Source organism: Delphinus delphis, chromosome 4 (assembly GCF_949987515.2).
Source record: "Delphinus delphis chromosome 4, mDelDel1.2, whole genome shotgun sequence".
NCBI lineage: Eukaryota > Metazoa > Chordata > Mammalia > Artiodactyla > Delphinidae > Delphinus > Delphinus delphis.
In genome coordinates this window covers 25,416,551-25,438,725 of record NC_082686.1, presented here as the reverse complement: position 1 = coordinate 25,438,725, position 22,175 = coordinate 25,416,551, and the positions used below count along the sequence as shown (strand labels likewise).

Genomic DNA, 22,175 nt, shown 5'->3' with positions numbered 1-22,175 from the left:
TAGCTGGAATTTTTTTTAGAAATCAATGTTTATTTTGCTTTATAATAAACTTTTATTTTCATCTGCATTTGTATTTGTTTTATTTATCATTATGTATGACAACTGCACTTATTATTTACAGAGATTAATCCAACAGCTCCGATAGAAAAGACTTATTTTACAAATCAACCTGGAGACACTCATCAAAACGTGGTTGTTACTGAGGCAGGTAATTAGTTCACATGTCTCTAACTCACCTATCAAGAGAAGAAAATGTACTTTTACACTTTGCTTCACGTTGGCCCCAACTTTTCTTGTTGCTTGGTGAAATAGTGCACTAAATATAGGCCTATGGAAATTTACTTTAGGACTAGGTTAGAACAAATGATGCTAAGCTAGTTTTTGAATAGAAAAACCTATTTTGTTTTCTTTCTATTTTCACTTAAGTGGATGTATCTAGTACTAAACTAAGTATATCCTGCACCAAAACGTGGATCCACAAGGATCTTCCCCAGTATGTAGGTGTTATGATGTAAATGGGTGCATTCAGTGGCCTATATACAGTTGGGTACTGTTAAATGTTTAGGGATTGGCTGGGGTGGGCTGGGCTTAAAAAAGCCTTATTTGTAGACTTTGAGTTTTCTGTGGTGTGGATACTCCCACCCTGGTCAGTTTCAAGCTACCAAGTGACATCACTGAACAGCAGGTTGGGTAGTAGGCATCCAATGAGCTTTCAACTCTGTGTCTCCAGCACGCCACTGTCTGCAAAAGACACAAAATGCAATCCCAGTGCAAATCTCATGTTAGTCAAAAACTGCTCTTAGGCTCCTTTAGGGGCTTGTTTTAGCATGGCCCTATGCCAATTGGACAGGAATATTAATTTATACTAGTTACTTCGTAAAGATTGAGCCAAAGACCCAAAGTCTCAAAGTCTTTCCACAGGTGATGCAAAATCCATGAAAAAGTATGAAATACTTTCTTTTTTCTTTACTCTTATATGTAAAGGATCATGATGGTCTTTTGAAAAGGAAAGGAAATGCGTCTTGAATCCTTAAAATGCTTGCAGTCACCTTAACAGTCTCAAGAGTGGATGAAAACATAGCAGATTATCCCCAAAATACCCCATCACTTGACCTCAGTTAATTTTTCTTCTCTTAACAAAGGAAATGATGTGCAGTTAAATGGAGAGTTTGATATAAATCCTGTCCACTTTGACCAGAATTATTTAGGTTAATTATGATGATGGCTTTCAATTTGCTAGCTCAATGCATAGTTTTCCAATTTGCTTTTCTTGTATGGACATGATATTAAACTTTAGCGCTTTTCACTTTCAGGTGTCTGATTTTAAAACCATTCAGAACATGTAAATCTAATTAAATAGATCAGTAAATAATTACATTAGGAATATTTACCCTCCTATGACATTGAAAAATTGTTTGATAAAGTCATTTTAAGCCATATGGGACATCAGTGTGGCACTTTTTTATTTTACCAAGAATACCTAACGTTATCAAATGTGATAGAACAGGATTAAAAGATGATTCATTTTAGAATTTAATGAAGATCAAGTGTTTATGCCTCTGTAGTCTTATGTCTCTAGGTTATGACTCTATCATCATTTAATATTTACATATTTTGGTTTAATCTCAGAGAGTCACGCATATCATCATGGCACTGGGCTTATTAGTTAGGATAATTACATATCCAATAAATCAACAATTATTTTAATCATGATTATTCGTTAATAATCAGTACTTGTTTCTCAAAGTAATAACTGAGAAGGATTAATGAAGCGAGATAACTGAGATTATTAATATGTTGTAAAAACCAGTCCCTATCTTAACTGAAGATTTAATAATAGTTTTGGAAATATGGACATTTAAGTGGAGCATGGCAACCATGCAGTATATTTTGTTTTTAATTTCTAATGAAACATGAATATATTATTTCATTAGATTATTCAGTATTCTGGGAAGAACTGTACTTGGAATCTTATTGATAATAATTATACTTTGCCTTAACTTTTTGGAAAGATTTTATACAACTTTCATGTCAGAATCCTGCCTCAACTATCTGTTTACGTTAAGACTGTTTTACTTTTGTAGGAATAATTCCCAATCTAATCTATGTTGTTATACCAACGATCCCATTGCTCTTACTGATACTGGTTGCTTTCGGAACCTGCTGTTTCCAGATGCTGCATAAAAGGTAAATAACTCATATATGCAGAGACAACTTGAAAAGCTTTAAATAGGTTTTCAGGACTCTTTAAAAATTTAGCGTAAAATTATATTTTTAAGTTGTCTTAAGAAAGTTTTGATTTTCATGTCTGTCAGTACATACCCGTATACATAATCTAATAAAATATACCTCGATTATAGGATTATGAATTATCTCATTTAATCCTCACAAGCCATATGAAGTAGGTATCCTTCTGTTTCCATTTTTCAGTTGAGAAGATGGTGGCTTAGATGAGTCACACAGTTTGCCTTGGGTCTCATAGCTAATGTGTGTGATGGACCTGAAATGTGAATGCTTATAAGCTCACAACATATGCAACTGTGTTACACTGTCTCTTTTTATTAAATATAAGCATTAATGCTAAACCTTTCAATCCTGACCTCAAGTTGTATGAAAGACTTGAGTTTTGTAAGTGAACTTTGTAGTACCTTTTCAAAATTTTAATTCATAGCCTTCTGTTTTATTTCCAAAGGATCTTTTAAGTATAAGAACTATAGTATAATGGTAAAAATGGGTTACTTTTTAGTAGGCATCTTGAAATAAAGTGATATGTCTTAACAGCAAGATTCTTGAGAGTATTACTTTATATCTGTTTACGCATACCCTGAGTTACAGGTGAAATTTTTTCATATGTGTCAGTTTGGCAATTAAACTAAAACATTAATGTATGAAATATAAATATGTATCAAAGGAAAAAGGAAAAGATGTGGATTTTAATTAGTGCGTGCTTGCTAGAATAAATTAGACATCTTTGTCCAAGTGTTTTAAATAACAACTGATTAAGAGAATGCTTCCTTCAGGGAAGGACCTGCAAATAAGTCATTTTTCTCTTTTGACTTTACTTCATCTTCTTCTTTTCCTGAAATGAACCCTAAAGAATTGCTAAATAAAAATGCCCCAGAAAAAAAAATTAAATAGATGTAAACTCTAAATGGTTCACATAAATTTTTTAAAGAATCCAACCTGTGATTTACTGGCTGTTTAAAGAAGACATTTTGAATAATGATAAATAAAGCCTGGCAAATTAATACTACCTATTGTGACATATTTGTCCTCTTGACTTTCATATATATATATATATATATATATATATATATATATATATATATATATATACACAACACACTTAAAATTATTTTTCAATATTTTATGCAGAATAAAGACAATAGTAGATATCTAATTTTTACCCTTAATTCCTAAGGCTATAGATGGAAAGAAAATTTATGATTACGACAAACAATGAAGTAGAGCGAGGATTTGATATAAATCCCCCCATAACCCAGCCAAACTGTTACAGAAGAGCTGTAAATAACAAATCAATTTGAAAAAAAAAAGGATTTGAAAAAAATTATGTAGACCTTCTCATTTCTAAAATTAACATTAGTAAAGTGCCTGTTTTTGGAGTTTTCTCTGAAGTTCGTTTTCCTTCTTCCAAATAGTGTGTTGTTGTGGAGATTCCGCTCATTCTCAAGTCTTCCAGGTTTTTATACTTTGAAGACCCGTGGAGTTTTCACTTGTTTGAAATTCTCAGAGTGAGAAAATAAATCAACATAGACTACCTCTGAAATTAAGCTGTTAGCGCTTAATTCATTCTCTCTTAGATCCTCCCCTTTTTCCTTTCTTCCAGGAAAGCAAGGAGAAACTTCATCAAAGACTCAACTCCATTGTCATCTGAATGCCTTGCAGAAAGTTTAAATTCCAATCTGGTACACATGATGGCTTCTGTCATTCCATGTCATGTTCAAAATAAGAAGTCTTGTTTCCTTAACTCATAATAACTCCTAAATTAAATAAATACTAATGCTACACAAAAGCCACATTAATAACTTAACCACCCTTTTGTTTTAACCATTTAGGAAACTTTCATGTTTTTCATAGACTTTGCTTGGCTTATTTTCCATTCATGTTAGATGACTTCATAGATAGAGATGTACTGATCTTACTTAATTGGGTGCAAATCTTTAAAACATATCATTTAGATACGGTAATTTATTAGTAACAAATTCACAGTTAAATTGAAGTCAGTTAAGTAATATAAAATTGTATGACTCAGGCTTGTTTAGGAAGACTTCATTTCTTTCTTTGAAGGAATTCTGCAATGTCTGATAGACAGACTGATTACCATCTTCACATACTGGAATAATCTAGAATTTTTTGTAGGAATGAAAAGTATGCTGGTGAGAGAAGAAAGACGCTTTCATAATAAGGGTCTGACATATCTCCAGTTGGACCAAGACATGCCTAGTTTGATAAGCAGTCTCAGACATTGAACTTATTACTTCTTCTGTTTTTCAGTAAAGGAAGAACAAAAACTAGCCCACACCAGTCCACACTGTGGATTTCAAAAAGCACCAGGAAAGAAAGTGGCATGGAAGTATAATAATTCATTGACTTGGCTCCAGAAAAGAAAATAGAGTTTTGTAATTCTGGATCTGTATAAGGAATGGCATCAGAACATTAGCTTGGAATGGCTTGAAATCTCAAAGGATGTACAAGATGAACTGTAAGCTCCCCCTTGAGGCAAATATTAAAATAATTTTTATATATTTATTATTTCATTTATAAAATAACGCTGTGCTGATAATGGAGTGAGACATGCTTATTTTGCTAAAGGATGCACCAAAACTTCAAGTAAATAGGATGGACCATGCAGATTAAATTGCTATGAACACATCAGAGAAGTATGTGCATTGGAAGCAGTTATTTTTGTTTCTTTCACCTTTCATAAGTTGTAATCTAGTTAATGTAAGGTAAATTGCATTGAAGTTTACAGTGTGCAAAATATTTTTCCTTTACATAAGTGTTAGATAAAAATGGACTGTTCTTGTATTTATTTTTACAGTGTTTCATTTTTAAATACATGCTGTTTTGATTAAAGAAATGTATCACTGTTGTCAACTGAATTCACACACACATAAATATATTACCATAGAAAAAGTTTCTTTTCTAGAAATGGCTCATCTTCTTTTAGTTTCTCTGCTTTGGGTCAGAGTAGGTTTAGGAAATCTCTTCAGAAATAAGAAGTTATTTCATTAACCGTGGTATAAATCTAGTCAAATATTTTACTTGGAGGCAAGAATTGTCTAATTTCAGTTGTGCAAGACATGTGCCTTACAATTATTTTGCATTTAAAATTCAACAGATTTTGTAATAACTTTGTTAATAGCTGTATAAACAATAATATACTCAATCTAGAGCAACAAAAGTGGCATACATGATATAAATCATATGTCTTCACGTATTGCCTATGTAACCACAAGTAGCTCTCTGAGGGTTCTGGAATCGATTTGGCCCCTACCTTGCCAACAACACAAAGATGGTTGTGTGGGGTCTGGGACTGACCCTGGAGGCTGATACCTACAGAGTTTGTCTAAGGTTTTTCCTAGCTCCGTTTAGCCTCTGTCAGCATATAAGGCGGTTTTACAGTTGGGACTAGTTGAGTGGTCACCACTAGTGTGCAGTTAAGCACAGCACACTGACATTTCCGCAAGGAAAGAAACTGAATTAGTATAAAAATGGGTTGGAGGGCATCAATGATCACGTGTTCGCTGTTCACGTTTGGCTGAGAGAGTAAACTGGGGTGCCTCCGTCCTATCTTCTAGTTTCTTCAATGCTTGTGGCTCCTTCTTCTCAAGAGAGAGTTGTAACTATCTGGTCTTCAAATGTCTCTGTGCTCCTTTTAACCAAATAAAAAGTTCTTGTTTCTGAAGAATGATCATTGGTGTTGTCTCAATATCTTAAGTGAACAAAGTACAGATATGTTTGCAATAAACTAGGGGAACAAATGACTGTTTACGTGTGGTAAGAATGGAAGTTATGGTTGTACACTGTTTTAAACCTCATCTTTTCAGTTAGATAATGAAGAGCTTTCACTAAGGCAATTCACAACTCCAGTTGGTTGGCAAAATTAAGAGGCAAAATAGAAATTAGTGGGCATTGGTCCTTTTTCAGCTGCTCAGAGACTGAGGAAATAGGCAGCTGCGTTCTAAGCTTAGATCTGCCCACATTTAGCACTTCTTTTTCTTTTCTTGGCGACCCATCTTTCTGGGCAGAATAGGAGACCAGCTGCTGGGATCTACCTCTTCCCTCCAAGCTCCCACCATGCATTTCTTCCTTTAGTCAGGACTTGATGGAGGGAGACTAGGCTTTGCCCATCGTCTGTGCCACCCACAACTGCAACAGCTGCAGGGCAGGAGAGGCAAAGCAATGGGGAAGGGACTTGGTTTTGCCTTTTATCTTGATCCAGAGCTGGATTACTCTTCCGGTGTCAATTACTAAACGCATAAGTTCCTAGAGTTGGGATAATGAACTTCTGTCTTATTGGAAGATGGTAGAGAGACTGTCCTAAGGGTTCCTTAAGCTGACCTTTGAAAAATAAAAAGGAATAGATGTTGTATTTGTATATTCAGAGCATACTTCTAATAAATGTTGTGAAATGCAGAGCAATATTCAGGAAATAAAATCAAACAGCAGACCCTACCCTTGCTGTTCCATCCTTCCTAACCACTCCATCCTTCCTATTAGGAACAGGTCATTGGAAAGGTTTTAAAAAAGAGTAGTGTGTTCAGGGACTCCCAATTTTTGTCCTAAGAATAAATCCCGTGATTGTTTACCAAGAATTTGTAATCCTCAATCATCTGGATACACCTTTTCTTTTTTTAATTTTTACTGCCGTATAGTTGATGTACAATGTTGCATTAGTTTCAGGTGTACAGCAAAGTCAATCAGTTATACATATATCCACTCTTTTAGATTCTTTTCCCATATAGATCATTACAGAGTATTGAGTAGAGTTCCCTGTGCTATACAGTAGGTCCTTGTTGGTTATCTGTTTTATATATAGCAGTGTATACATGTCACCTTCTTTATATGGTATTGTTTTCCCTTTCTCTGACCATTGCCCAGAGAGAGTCTTTTGCTAGGACAACTCATGATTATCTACTGTCCCTTCTCCCTGAAATTTCAGGATCTCTCCCACTTACACGGTGGTCCCCACTGCCTCTTCAGGACGTCAGTAACAACTATTCCTCTCAGGTGTAGCCCAAGTCTCCTTTCTTCCATAAGGCCAATATAAACTGATTGACCCCTTCTTTCAACTGCTTGAAACCTTACTCTCTCTTCTATTACTTTGGACCATATAGACCCATGCAAGAATGTGTGTGTGTGTGTGTGTACATTTGTATTAATTTGTATGAATTTTGTCTTCCTGAAAAAATCAGTAGATTTTGTGTGGTAAGCTAAATTGAAGTTTACATTTACTCTGGAAATGATCCAAGAGTTTAAAGCAGTGGAGCAAATTCATTTATTCCACATTTTTGGCCTTCCAGTGGGCAATTCAGCTGTGTCTAAATAAGTTTTGCACATGTTAGAAATATCCACTGTAACTCATCTATCAGAGAAAAACCACATTTGTAATAGTTGTATTTCTTTGATATGTCTGATAATTTTTGGAAACCTAAAAAACACTAGCTTGAAATAAACGGACTGTATGAATAATCCAGGTAAAAAATGATCCAATGAAAGTATGACAATATTAGTTAATTTAGCTTTAATTTTGGTACAAGGGCGATATATGGACTTGTGCTATTTTGCTGTTTAATTAGCTTATTTGAGAGAATTGTGCGATCAATTTAGTTCAGGTCTGTGACATGAGCTTACAATAAATATTTTTGATAAGTGGGAAAAATATTAAGGATGTGCTCAAGTTGGATTGGAAATGCATTTGGATAGAAAAGCAGGAGAATTACTGAGATTCTTATAATAGTGATCTAAGCTGGAATTAGATAATTTACAGCAGTCTATTTTAAACAATAACATACTTTGTGCAAATAGTTTATTTTGCTTCTCCTAATTTTGCTTAAACTTTAAGTGTAATAGTATATGCTTTAAAATAACATTCCTTTAAATAAGAGAATATGATCAAAATAATGATTAAGAACAAAGGAAATATCTGTGAAAGAATAACTGTTCACAATAAAATCAAACTTTATTATTTTAAAGTTACTTTGTATTGTAAAGATTAGTTTTTGTTTTCTCCCCCAGCATTTCAGTGGCTTAGGTAAAGAATCAAGGCTTTTAGAAATGATTTTTTCAAAACTCTCAATTTCCATGCTTCTTAAAGTGGAATGGGAAAACTGCCTGATTTTCATCTTTGCTTCAGGAAACACTCTAATGTAGAAAACTTTGTATCCATTCTGTGAACCTCGGAACCCGGGAGCACACCCCTGGGCGATTAGGCAGTGCACACTGGTATCCAAATGAGGTCACACCAACCAGGAACCATCTGTTGTTTTCTTGGCACGTGAGTGGTCCTCCTGAATCCCCCTAAAGAGTAAATTGCAAAAGAAAATTGTAGATGTGTGATCAATTGATATAAATATATATATATATATATATATATTTTTTTTAAGCAAATAAGTTCAAAACTGAAGATCAAAAATATGGTTTAACTGCCATTGCAAGTCATCTGTAAATATTCTCACCATCACTCTAGGCCAAGAATTAGAAATTTTCACTGCTCAGTAAGTACACAGAGAAACTATAGCAACTAAAACAAAATTTATATGTAATTTTTTATGATTTACTCTTATAGCAAGCATTTCCTTGCTTTAGTATGGCATTTTAATGGGTACCAAGAAATTTTCTAAGGCACAACTCTGAGAGCATCCCAACCAAAATATATGTTAAAAGCTAATCCTTTTATTAAAGGAGATATGTCCTAAGTATTATGAGGGGCTTTGTGGTAAGACAATATTCCACATTATGTGCTTTAGAATAACTAATAACTCACACATAAAGTTGATTTTAGTTCTCTTGGGCAGCATTAACTTTTTAGCATTAGACAAGCACAGTCAGATTTGAAAAAAAACCAATATTTCAGCTGAAATAGGCACATTTATGATATAATTTCTAGTGAGAGGCACACATTTTCATCTATCTTAATTGATGAAATGCTTTTAATTTTCATAAATGTTAATTATAGCAATGCCTAGTTGAGTTCATTACATAGATTTTATTTCCACAGGATTATTCCCGTGTAATGCAAATGAATATAAAGCAAATGTATAGTACCGTTATTTAATGACAGAGAATTGACAAATATTGTCTCCCACATTAATTGTGACAGCATTTTAAATTAATCTCTTTTATATTTATGAAGGAACTTAAAGCCTTGTGTACTTTGGTAAATCACTGGTACAATAGAATATTTCAGCTAAGCTTATGTTAAAAAGTATCCTGAGAGACATTTTGCCTGATTCTTTATCACCTTTGGGACTTATATTTAAGGGAAAAAATTGTGGTCTAGAAACTCACCCTTTCTCTCCTGAGGGAGAGGAGTATAAATCTCATTGGCAACCATGGGTTACTCCTTTTCTAGATGTAACAAATGCGTTCAAGCTGTTTGAAGGCGGGGGTTGTGATTGGACTTCTGCATCCTAAGCCTTAGTTCATAATATGGTTCAGAAATATTTACGGAACAATGTCAATTCAAGGTAAGAATAAATACTGACTCAAAGTGATATGTGACTTAGAAGTTAGTAAAAATAAACCTCAAATGTTTGGGTATTTTAAAAAGGAGTCATTTGGTTTGCTTCATATCTTCAAAAATAATTTCATATTTTTTAAAAGACAGTAGAATCCAGACGTTGATTACTTGAACAAGGATTTTAAATTACCCAGCACGTACTGGCTCAGTGGCTGTTATTCAAAGAATCCACCAGCAGGCCTGAGGCCAAACAGCTGAGTGTTCTGTCTGTGTCTATCACTTCCCATCATCTAACTACATACACCATTTCAGTTCTACTGTGTTACTTCTCTTCGCTTCATTTTCTGATTTGTTCAATGAAGTTATTTCCTTCCATTATCTCAGAGATGTGTAAGTACTTCAAAAATATGAGTGAATGTCCAGACCATAAAGTATTAACCTAAAATTTATGTTTCTACAGAGATGCTATATCTATAAAGGAAAACAAAAATCATTAACTTCTTTGACTGAACATCTGAGTATAAGGGTTGAAGACCATTTTTATTTAGGGTAGTGGTTCTTATACCTTGGGTTGCATCAGAATCACCTGAGGGCTTGCTCACACAGACATTGCTGGGCCTCCACCTCTAGAGTTTCTGATTCAGTGACTCTCTGGCAAGGCCAAGAATTTGCACCTATAACAGTATTTCAGGTGATGCTGATCTCCTGGATTGGAGGCCACATTTCAAAAACCAGTAGTGTATAGAACAAGTCTCAGAATAGTCAGCAGAATGGGTTTTCTCTTTGTGTCATTCACTTAGTTTTATAGGGAGAGGACTTTTGACAGCCACTCATGGTGCCTTAAAATCCAAACAGCTGCCTAGCAAGCACAAGCCTTTGGGAAGCCAGAAGATATTCAAGAACATGTGAATGACTAATAAGGCAAATTCTTCACCACTATAGGGAAAAAATAATGCTTCGAAGAACTCATTCAAGTGATATATCAATAGTAACATATGCATAATTTAAAATAATGTATCCTTTTGTAATCAGTCCTCCTTTTTAACACAATATTAAAGATGAACAAAGAAAATCATGTAACTCTCTAGATGATCGATTACTCAATCATGATAACATTATATTATACAACGTATTGCCTTGTGTGGGAGCTTTCTTACTTGCTAATGAATAACATACTTAGACTCTCTAGAAATTGGAACCAAATATGAGATTTCAGAGATCTGGCATGAGTTGCTGGCTTAATGTAACCCAAGCATCGATAACATCAGCAGTCATATTTTCTACATAGTGCATGAGGTGCCTGCCACACAACCCCCATTAACTCTAATTGAAGTTGTACAGCTGATTTCCCTTCTGAGCAATAATTCTATAAATCTCCCTCTAAGTGGCAATATATCTTACCTTTAGCACACTCTTCATTTTAAAAGGAAAGTATAAGAGAAAAATTGTAAACAAGAATGCTATCCTATTCATCTTGAATATGCAAGTGTCATCAAAGCGGAATAAATATAAAACTAAGCTGAACATTTAAGATGACATGAGACATTGGCTTCACTAGAGAACACATATTCGGATCCACCTGTTTAACTGTCTGTTAAGAAAGTCTTGTATTCAGTCCAATTATTATGACATATGTATTAGTATGTGTCCATATAGATAACAAGTTGTTTACACTTTAACAAAGTGAAGCCCTTTCCTCACAGTATAGATCGCTACATCTGCATTTGTAGATTAGTAATTTGCTCAGTACTGCTATCAGGTTTCATCTAATCCAGTAGATGTTAGTGCATTAATATTTTATTAATTTTCAAATATAGAAAATATGCCCCAAAATTTATTTTAAAAATCTCGTAATAAAAATTGTTAATATTTTTGTGCCCGTACTTAATGCCTTACATGTGTTATCTCTTTTAAACCTCTCAATAATACCTAAGTGACTTGCCCAGACTCACTGGTAAGCGTTAAAGCAAGGGTCAAAAAAGTAGTTTGAGCACAGAATCCATGCTTTCATGGCTAGTCCATACGGCACCTAAAATTTAATTATAAATCTAAAATCTAGCAGAATTTACTTTTTATTTGTTGAATGTATATAGATTTCATGGAGCTGATAGATGGCTACATTATTTCTAGGTGGAAATAGAGACACAGATGTAGAGAACAAACGTATGGACACCAAGGGGGGAAAGTGGCAGGGGTGGTGGTGGTGTGATGAATTGGGAGAGTGGGATTGACATATACACACTAATATGTATAAAATAGATAACTAATAAGAACCAGCTGTATAAAAAAATTAATAAAATTCAAAAATTCAAAAAAAATAAAAACATGTTTTTATCTTCCATGAGGGTTAGTTTGTGGGTAAGAGTTTTCTTTGAAAGTCACACAAGTCAAAAGAATGAGCAAAAAATCACACCTCTCTAAAAAGTTCCAATTGAAAACCTCATTAGGACACTGGATGCCAACTTATTAGTGCTTCTATTTACTTATTTTAATGTTATTCTCAAAGTATTCGTTTTTTAAATAAATCAATTTTTATTCTGTAAAAAAAAAAAAAGCTAGTGATACTTCAAACATATTGCAGGCTCTCTAGGTTGGTTTTCATGCAGAAATTATTCTGGGTCACTGGACGCCTGGACTAAACTCTAAATCAGGGTTGAGAATTAGAGGAGTACAGGCCAATTTGGCCCACAGACCTGTTTTTCTTTGATTTGTTTGAATAGGGTTTTAAAGAATTTGAAATTGAAAATAAATGATTCTAGCTAAGGTACATACTCTTCAGTTCACCCCCAGGCCCAATACTGCATACTTTTCCTGGCAGTCAGACACATCCACATGTTATGCCTAGTCCCTAAAGGCATCTGATTTGTAACCTTTGTTGATAAAAATTAGTTCTGTTTCTAATGCTCAGGTCCACCCAGGAGTACTATGCAAATAAGCCACAAATAAAAGTGAAAAGTCACAGTTTTGTAAATGAGGAAATGAAATTAAGACCCTGATGATTTCTGCACTCCCTAATCATTGTTGAGTGATGAACTCATCATGTAGCAATGCTTTCTGGAAATATTGAGTGAGCAGTTTTACATATTTACCTGACAAGAATCTACACCTCCTTCTTCGTAGCCTGCACACACCATATTTTCTGTAATGTTATACTCTGGCATCTCTTGTTGGCATTTCTCATTTGATAGAAGGGGAACATCAGCTTCTTGCAGTATGTCTGCAGGAGGACCTGTTCAAAATGGATAATGCAGCCAGCCAGTCAGAAGTCAGAAGTGATCATCATTGAAGGAGCCACCATCAGTCTTTTTATTTCAATAGTTCACTCTCATTACTGAGTACTGTGTGTATACATAATGGAACTAAATGCTAAAAGCACATAATAAAGCCCATCTGCAGATTTTGCCAAGTGGGTAACAGTAAAACACTTCTTTAGTTCCCAAGGGCTAGCAGGGATGGTGGGTTGGACTAGACGGTCTTTAGGTATTTTCAGTAATTTCAAATGGTTACAGCATTGCTTATGGGGGAAAAAAGCCCGCCAACACAAAAAGTTTCATTCATGGAAATCAGCAAAGTCTCAGAAATCCAGCAGTGCTTTTCATTTGGCACCTGAAGAGGTGCTCCCTTATAATGGCATTCAGCTCCTTCGTGGGGCTGTATGAGCAAACAGGTGCGTACTGAACAGGAAACGAAGCTCAGAGGAACTGTGCCCTGGTCTCAGGGCAATCAGCTTGTCATCCACGTGCAGGGGAAGAGAAAGGAGGCATTTAGTAGCAGAGTATACTTCCATGCTTTTCACAAAATGACTCATCTACTGGAAGCATGAATCTCTGTTTACCGAAATACTAATCCCAAGAGGGATGTGAAAAAAACAGGTGTCTAGTGCACCCAGAAAAGGTACATGATAAGCACTTTCTAATAATTAGCAATTCTATTTGCTTTCTCAGGAAAGGCAGAAAGTTGAAAATAAGCTAGTACATTTGACAGCCAATGTTGTTGCAAAAATGTATGTGCCCTCATTTCTAGCTAAGTTTCATCACCACACTAAAAAGACAAGAAACAAACGCGCACGCGCACATAGGTGTAAAGCAATGTATATGTAATCAGTGGTGTGTTGGTAAATGTTTAATAACCGATTTTTCAAGAAATAAAAACAAAGCCCCACTGTGTATTGTCTGCCAATTTGTCTGTTGTAAACACTGCAAACATGGTCAATTTCAAAGTATGACAGTGTGAAGTTGGGAGGCGATTACCAGCTGGTGCCAGTGACTTCAGAGGCTGGATGACTTTTCAAGTTTGACAATGAACTTGAATTTTAAAAAGTGATTTAGAGAGGTTAAGATGGGGGAGAACTTTCAGCATCTCACTGTCATTTGTTCTATGAAGATTGAGGATGGGCTGGTAGAATTAGTTTTAGAATTAAAAATAAAAGAAAAGTTTGCTGCTTGTCAAGGAAGAAAAAATTGTTTGGATATATGATAAAACTTTTTGGTAGAAAGAAATTTGAGCAGTGTTCTTACCTTTGATATTTGTCAACATGAGTTACCATGAGGATAATTGAAAATATACATATTCATACCAAAAAACCCACATAAAAATGTCAGTAAAGTTATTTAAGTTTACTAGTTGCCTTAATTTAATCAAATAATACTCCTTTCTCTCTTAGTAAGCAACATGTTCATGATCTTAAAAAATTAACTAGTGTAATATACTCAAAGGGGAAAAACTGGGGTTTTAGAAATAGTTGGAAACCCTAGGAAAAAGTTCATAACATTTGTTAAAATTGCCACACCCAAGAAGTATTTAAAAGTAATCTGTTTATTCCTAAATGAAATTGATCTCAGATGCAGATTTTTTTCGTCTCCATACCACTCCTAGAGACATTTCCTAAGTCAATTAAATGCATATCTTTAGTGACAATAAGCAAATGTGAGCAAGTTTACTCAACTCTTAAAACAATAATAATTTCCTATGGAATAAAGAGTCTTAAATTTTGTTAGTAGATAATTTGCTTTGAAGAGTACATTGTGGTCATAAATGTCTTTTAGCTTGAAGTCTGATAGAGAAAATATCTATCTAAGAATCATTTTTACTTTTTAGATTTCAAATTTAATAAGTCATGACATTTTTCAAGTGGAGGAAATACAATAATATACAGACTTTGACTTCAACATACTTTATGGGCAGCGGAAATGAAGCATTTCAACAACATAACGTAATTGCAGTGGAGAACCTTTGTCAGAATCGTCAGGCAAGGGTTTGACTTAGATTTTATGCTCTCTTTTACAAGAAGTATTTTAGCTGTGAATCCTTTGCTTCTGGGACATGCACCTCTCCACAAGATTTTGTGCCTTTTCATCTTAAATGCAATTAGGATTTTTAAATATCATGGATATGACCTGTTGTAACTCTAGAGACCAGGTTTTTCCACCCAACAATACTGCTGTTCCTTTTTGCTTAACTATTAGTGAGTGGTCAAACTCTAGCCTAGACGGAGTAACTTCTATTAGGAATTTTGAAACCAGTGAAACTTGCAGTTACGTTTAGAGGGTTTGAAGTACTAGAATGCTTTAAAAAAAAAAAAAAGTGTGGTTATTTTTTTCCATTGTAAGACATGCTTTATTTGCCATGAAGAAAGAAAATAAATTTTCCAATTTAACTGTGGCATTTTTTTTATTTTACATAGTTTAATGTGAAAAAATGTACATCTTAGAGTTGATGAAATATTGCAAGGACATTGGAATAAATTTTATCGAGGTATCGTTGGCATACAACATTATATTATTTTCAGGTGTACAACATAATTCGATACTCTTTGTTTGGAAAACATGCTATTAAATAATGCTGGTGAGTCATTGGTTTATTAATTTATAGTCTTCAATGTACGATTCATGCCATATCTGAGTCTTCTTGTCAGTAGGCAGAATGAGCATGTTGAAACTGACTCCCTTCTCATCTTAGGGAATGTGAGTGTGAAACATTTATATCATAAATACAAATAGTTTTATTGATTTGGAAAATGTGACAGTTAATAACTTGGCTTTTGATGAGACTTTATCCATATGCTTTATAAAAATACATTTTTGTAGCCTTTGGTTATATTTATTTCAATAGGTATATATTTTCATCAGAGAGTTTATAATACTAAAATTAGATATTGAGTTTAGGGAATGCTTGAATTTCCCTCTAATAAGAATTATAGTTTTATAATATGCTCCATGCAATTTGGAAAAAAAATTAACTCTACAAATATGCAACATATGAATATACGCCAGACAGTGCTTTTAAGAGATATTGCAGACAATTGTTATGGTATAAGAGTTTTTTAAAATGTTGAAAATATTCACAGGATAGAGCAATAGCATGCTTTTTACTAATAGGCGTTTTCTATTGAGTCTGATAATTTACCTTGATATACAAGTGTTCCCCAGCCAGCAATAGAACAAATTCTTCCAGGAGGAAAAACTTGATTTTCTTCGGGTAAACAAATAGGTTGTATATAATCTGTAAACATGAAAGAAAACAAAAACAAGAACAGACACACATTCATTTCCAAAAGTTTTAAAAATCAATCATTTTCAACATTTCATCTAAAAAAAGCCTTGTATTTTCATTTTATCCTGCCTGGACATTTTTTAGACATCAATCTTAGGGGATAGAAGCATTTCAGAGAAGCACTTCTTTGACAGTGGATTAGGTACAACTGATGGCCTTTTAGGATCTTCTCCATTGTCTCTATGACTCTGTTATTATGTACACAACATCCTAGTTCTGGAATTAGTCATTTACATTTGATTTTTAAATAATCACAGTACTTAATAGAATGTGGTTCCAGTTCTATGAAAATCTTGGTAAGACTGTTTTTTTCAGGGTCAGTTAAGAGAAACTTGGGCAAATGTTCTGAAGTTTTTTTTTTGTTATTTTCCCCAATTACCTACACATTCAAAAAGCTTTTAGGCGATTGTTTTATAGGGTACTTACGGAGGCATTAGCATTGGTGGCTGACTTTTTCAGCCTTTCTCCAACAGTTTGCAAGCCTCCTAACATTCATTCAACATCCATGACATGTAAAACCCAAGGCAGACACAAAAGTGAATAAAAGGATAGGTCTAATACAATGAACTGCAGCAATCATCTGCCTTTGTTAAGTGCTCTCACGCATGCGGAGACAGAATTCCAGAGAAGCACAGGGACACACTCTCTCCTGACTGGATACTGGGAAAGTCTTCAGTGTAAAGGTTGGAGCTGAGCAGAGCCCTTCAGATGAAGTTCACTCCCTCAGGTGATTTCTTGCACCTTATCTAGGTATTTGGAGGAAGTCCTCCATCTGCTATTTTATTAATATTATTGAATCTCCTTTATGAATGACCATTCTTACTCACTTCGCTCTTTGAACATATGCTTGTCTCTCACTTTGTCCTACTCCGGCCTTTGTGGCAGATGGACCTATCTTTCTTTCCCATGAGAAACAAAGATGGCACACAATAGAGCATGACCTATTATCTCTGGGCTGCTCCTTGGAGTTTACAGATATAGAGGGCTCTTAGAGTTGTATTTTACTGTTCAATTTTCTAGAAAGTTGGATTTAAGCACTGTGATGAAGGTAATTTAATGTGTTTCTCTATATTCCCCAATTCCATTTAAATTATAGCGATTTCTATAACAAATTATCCAACTTTTATGGACTATTAATGCACTGGTACTGATATTTCAAATCTAATTTTGAATTAATTTGGGCAGATAGGATGACTAAAACTGATTTCTCTTACCTGTGTAATTCACTTTCGATTCAAGATGCATCATGGCAATGTCACTGTCCTTTCTCCGTTTATTGTAGTGTGGATTTATGACAATTTGGTCTATCAACCGAGTTTCTATTTGAGGAGAAGTCAGATTCGATGTCATATGCAGGCCTAGGACTGCTTTCCACTTAGATGGCTCTAAATTTCTCCTTAAGTTTAAGAAAAAGAAGAATAAGAAACACTCCATCCACCACAGTTAGTTTCTAGAGATCTTCACAGTAGGTATTTCAGAATTATGTGTTCCCATCCTCAAATATTCTTGAGTTTCTTTGAAGAATTCTTCTTTAAAAATATTTCCTTAATTTCAATTTTTTCTGATCAGATCATAGAGGAAGCCTTAATTTGTGCTAATCTCTATAACTTCTCTTAAATCATCTCTTAATCTCTGGTTCTAGATTGTGGTTCTCAACTTCCATTTCCCATTAGAATCACCTGGAATGCTTTTAAATAATGCTGTTACCTGCTCCCCCTTCTCCATCTCTGGTTTAATGAGTCTGGGATGGAGAGGGGCATTTTAAAAATTCATTTTTCAGTTAAATCTCCATGTTGATGATAATGCATAGCCAGGTTTGAGAAACGCTGCTTTAGATCATATTCGAGTGTGGAGACTGCATCTTTGTGCAGGGTTTCCCTCAGCAACCACAGTAGCTATGGTAACAATGGAAGGAGGTTCAGCAGCATCTCCTGTTTAGGAGGTCACTGAATTCACACAGAGTTCACATAAGCAGTAAAACCTATTATGATGTTTATAAGCTAATACATGAGCTTGAGTAATTTCCACACATAATGAACTCGAATAATTTTTCATACACAATGTTGACCACTGATAGTGTACTGGTAAAAGATAACATTTGTGTTATAGGCAGATTAAATTGGAGAGTATATTAGAATCTGAAAGTGTACAGGCACTCCTAAATGTGCTACTGGCCTGCAACATCTTCATGCCAAGAAATTACCAGTGAACAGCTGGAATTAAGCCAACTGAGCCGTATTCACAATGAAGTCAAAATTCAATAACTGCAATTAGAGCAGAGCTAGTGATTTAATTCTCAATAGTTGCAAATGCCTAGTTTAACATGGTATTTCAAATGTTAAAATACAAGTCACCTACAAATATATAAATATATAAAGAGCATGAAGTTATTTCAAGTCCATCTGTTTATCTATCTATTCATTACATTGTTATATTTCCTAAAGGATTATGTTTGATCAAGTAGCAGTCTTCAGTAAAGCCGATGAATGCCCAAGCATCCAGAAAACACCCTCTGATAACTGCACTGCCTTAAAATCTGAGGAAACTTACTGAGTGTTTTATAGCAGTAAAACAACTCCCATTTGTGGAGAAGCTATTTTGTGCCAAGTGTAGTGCCAAACACTTTGCATCATCTCATTTTGCCTTTAACACAATTCTATGGATTTTACTATTAGAACAAACTGGGTGCTAAGAGTTTAACATTGTAGGGTAGAGAGGATTGGTGCCGACCAGCACTCACCAGCCTGAGACGCTTGTCTGCTCACCCGCTGGCGCGGGTAGGGGCTAGGAGCTGAGGTTCGGGCTTTGGAGGTCAGACCCCAGGGAGAGGACTAGGGTTGGCTGCGTGAAGACAGCCTAAAGGGGGCTAGTGCGCCACAGCTAGCCGGGAGGGAGCCTAGGAAAAAGTCTGGACCTGCTGGAGAGGCAAGAGACGGTTGTTTCAGGGTGCACAAGGAGAGGGAATTTCTGTTCTGTGTGCTCACAGAAGGCAGAGCACCACCTAAGTGAGCTCCAGAGATGGGCGTGAGCTGCGGCTATCATCTTGGACCCCACAGACGGGCACAGACCACTAACGCTGCCACCGCTGCCACCAAGAATCCTGTGTGCAAGCACAGGTCACTACCCACACCACCTGGGAGCCTGTGCAGCCCACCACTCCCAGCGTCCCGTGATCCAGGGGCAACTTTCCCGGGAGAACACATGGCACGCCTCAAGCTGGTGCAACGTCAGGCCAGCCTCTGCCACCTCAGGCTCGCCCCGCATTCCAATTATGACTACTGTACCCCTCCCTCTCCCCGACCTGAATGAGCAAGACCACCTATTCGGCTGCTGCTTTAACCCCCTCCTGTCTGGGCAGGGAACATAGGCCTGAGGGTGGCCTACATGCAGAGTTGGGGTCAAAACCAAAGCTGAACCCCAGGAGCTGTGCAAACAAAGAAGAGAAAGGGAAATCTCTCTGTGTAGCCTCAGGAGCAGCAGATTAAATCCCTGCAATCAACTTGATAAACTCTGTATCTGAGGAATACCTGAATAGACAACAAATGTTCACAAAATTGAGGTGGTGGACTTTGGGAACAACTGCAGACTTGGGGTTTGCTTTCTGCATCTGATTTGTTTTTGGTCTTATATTTATCTTAGTTTAGTTTTTAGTGCTTGTTATCATTGGTGGATTTGTTTATTGGTTTGGTTGCTCTCTTCCTTTTTTTTTTCTTTTTGTGAGTGTTTGTCTGTGTTTCTTTGTGTGATTCTGTCTATTTAGGTTTGCTTTTACCATTTGTCCTATGGTCCTGTCTGTTCGTATTTTTGTTTGTTTGTTTGTTTTTAATCACTGTGTGTGTGCATGTTTCTTTGTGTGATTCTGTCTATTTAGGTTTGCTTTACCATTTGTCCTAGGGTTCTGTCTGTTTTCTTGGTTGCTGTTGTGTTTTGTTTGTTTCTTTCTTTTTATGACTGTGTGTGTGTATGTTTCTTTGTGTGACTTCGTCTGTTTACTTTTGCTTTTACCATTTGTTTTGAGGTTCTATCTGTTTGTTTGTTTTGTTCTTCTTTTCCTTGTGAGCCATGTAGCTGGAAGGGTCTTGGTGCTCCAGCCTACTGTCAGGCCTGAGCCTCTGAGGTGGGAGAACTGAGGCCAGGATATTGGACCACAAGAGACCTTCCAGCCCCACTTAATATTAATCAGTGAGAGCTCTCCCAGAGATCTCCATCTCAGCACTAAGACCCAGCTCCACACAACGGCCAGCAAGCTCCAGTGCTGGACGCCCTATGCCAAACAACTAATAAGAGAGGAACGCAACCCCACCCATTAGCAGAGAAGCTGCCTAAAGTCATATTAAGTCCACCAAAAACACACCACCGGACATGGCCCTGCCCACCAGAAGGACAAAATCCAGCCCCAACCCCCAGAACACAGGCATGAGTCCCTCCCCACCAGGAAGCCTACACAAGACATTGAACCAACCTCATCCATGGGGGCAGACACCAAAAATAACAGGAACTACAAACCTGCAGCCTGTGAAAAGTATGGAGTTTCCTTAAAAAACTAAAAATAAACCTACCATATGACCCAGCAATCCCACTACTGGGCATATACCCTGAGAAAACCATAATTCAAAAAGAGACATGTACCACAGTGTTCACTGCAGCACTATTTACAATAGCCAGGACATAGAAGCAACCTAAATGTCTATTGACAGATGAATGGATAAAGATGTGGCACATATATACAATGGACTATTACTCAGTCATAAAAAGAAACAAAATTGAGTTATTTATAGTGAGGTGGATCGACCTAGATTCTGTCATACAGAGTGAAGTAAGTCAGAAAGAGAAAAACAAATACCATATGCTAACACATATATATGGAATCTAAAAAAAAAAAAAAAAAAAAAACTTCTGAAGAACCTAGAGGCAGGATGGAAATAAAGACACAGACGTAGAGAATGGACTTGAGGAAACGGGGAGGGGGAAAGTAAGCTGGGATGAAGTGAGAGAGTGGCATGGACATATATACACTACCAAATGTAAAATAGATAGCTAGTGGGAAGTAGCCACATAGCACAGGGAGATCAGCTCAGTGCTTTGTGACCACCTAGAGGTGTGGGATAGAGAGGGTGGGAGGGAGGCGCAAGAGGGAGGAGATATGGGGATATATGTATATGTATAACTGATTCACTTTGTTATAAAGCAGAAACTAACACAACATTGTAAAGCAATCATACTCCAATAAAGATGTTTAAAAAAAATAGAAAGAAAAGAAAACACTATATAAAAGCTTTTCCCCATCAATTATATTTATAAGGTTTCCTAAAATATAGTTTGTTTAGGAAAGCGAGAATAAACTTAATTCTCTCCCTTAATTTCCATCTTTCAAAGTAGAAAATTGGAGCACCAGCACTCCCAGTGGTGACAAATGAGTTGTATTTTACGGAGGGACAGAGAAAGCCTCTCTGTGTTTGAGCACGACTGATATTTGGTTAAGGTTATTCTATCAACTGTAGACATTTTCTTTAAATGCTCTGAGTGGTGTGTTTGGGGCCTGTAGGCTTTCTTCGGCCTAGGTCTGGGGGCTTCTGCCATACTCCACCAGTCTGGGAAAGCTTCCTCCCTTCCAGCTGGGCCTTTGAATGGGGAATTGGAGATGGAAATCTGGCACTGGGGTGCTCACTGTTCCTGGGATGTCTTTGTATGTAAGCTTTATAGTCTATACTGGTACGAAATACACATTCAAAATAAAATAAAGTCATGATTCCAAAATAAATAAATAAAATAAAATAAATTAAAATAAAATAAAATGGTAGGGCAGAGACTTTATGTGGGATGGTCTGATTTTAGAGGCTTCCCTTGCACCAGGATACTGGGGAGCCTCATATAGCTATGAGCAGGTTCTGTGGGAGGGACTGAGAACATGAGGGGC

At 36.0% G+C, this 22,175-nt stretch overlaps 2 protein-coding genes across 8 annotated transcripts in view; one reads left to right on the top strand and one right to left on the bottom strand.

Moving 5' to 3' along the window:
• Positions 1 to 5,924, top strand: part of CHODL (chondrolectin) — a 347,429-nt gene extending 341,505 nt beyond the window's left edge. For all 6 annotated transcript variants that reach the window (XM_060010455.1, XM_060010457.1, XM_060010458.1 and 3 more), the window contains 3 exons: positions 122 to 208; positions 2,085 to 2,187; positions 4,516 to 5,924. In XM_060010455.1, coding sequence (XP_059866438.1) covers positions 122 to 208; positions 2,085 to 2,187; positions 4,516 to 4,600 — 275 coding nt within the window. In that variant the 3' untranslated portion in view covers positions 4,601 to 5,924. The remainder of the gene's footprint in view (positions 1 to 121; positions 209 to 2,084; positions 2,188 to 4,515) is intronic.
• Positions 5,925 to 8,388: 2,464 nt separating this feature from the next.
• Positions 8,389 to 22,175, bottom strand: part of TMPRSS15 (transmembrane serine protease 15) — a 132,260-nt gene continuing 118,473 nt past the window's right edge. For both annotated transcript variants that reach the window (XM_069540618.1, XM_060009838.1), the window contains 4 exons: positions 17,473 to 17,654; positions 16,112 to 16,207; positions 12,796 to 12,935; positions 8,389 to 8,544 (listed from right to left, as the gene is read on the bottom strand). In XM_069540618.1, coding sequence (XP_069396719.1) covers positions 8,389 to 8,544; positions 12,796 to 12,935; positions 16,112 to 16,207; positions 17,473 to 17,654 — 574 coding nt within the window. The remainder of the gene's footprint in view (positions 8,545 to 12,795; positions 12,936 to 16,111; positions 16,208 to 17,472; positions 17,655 to 22,175) is intronic.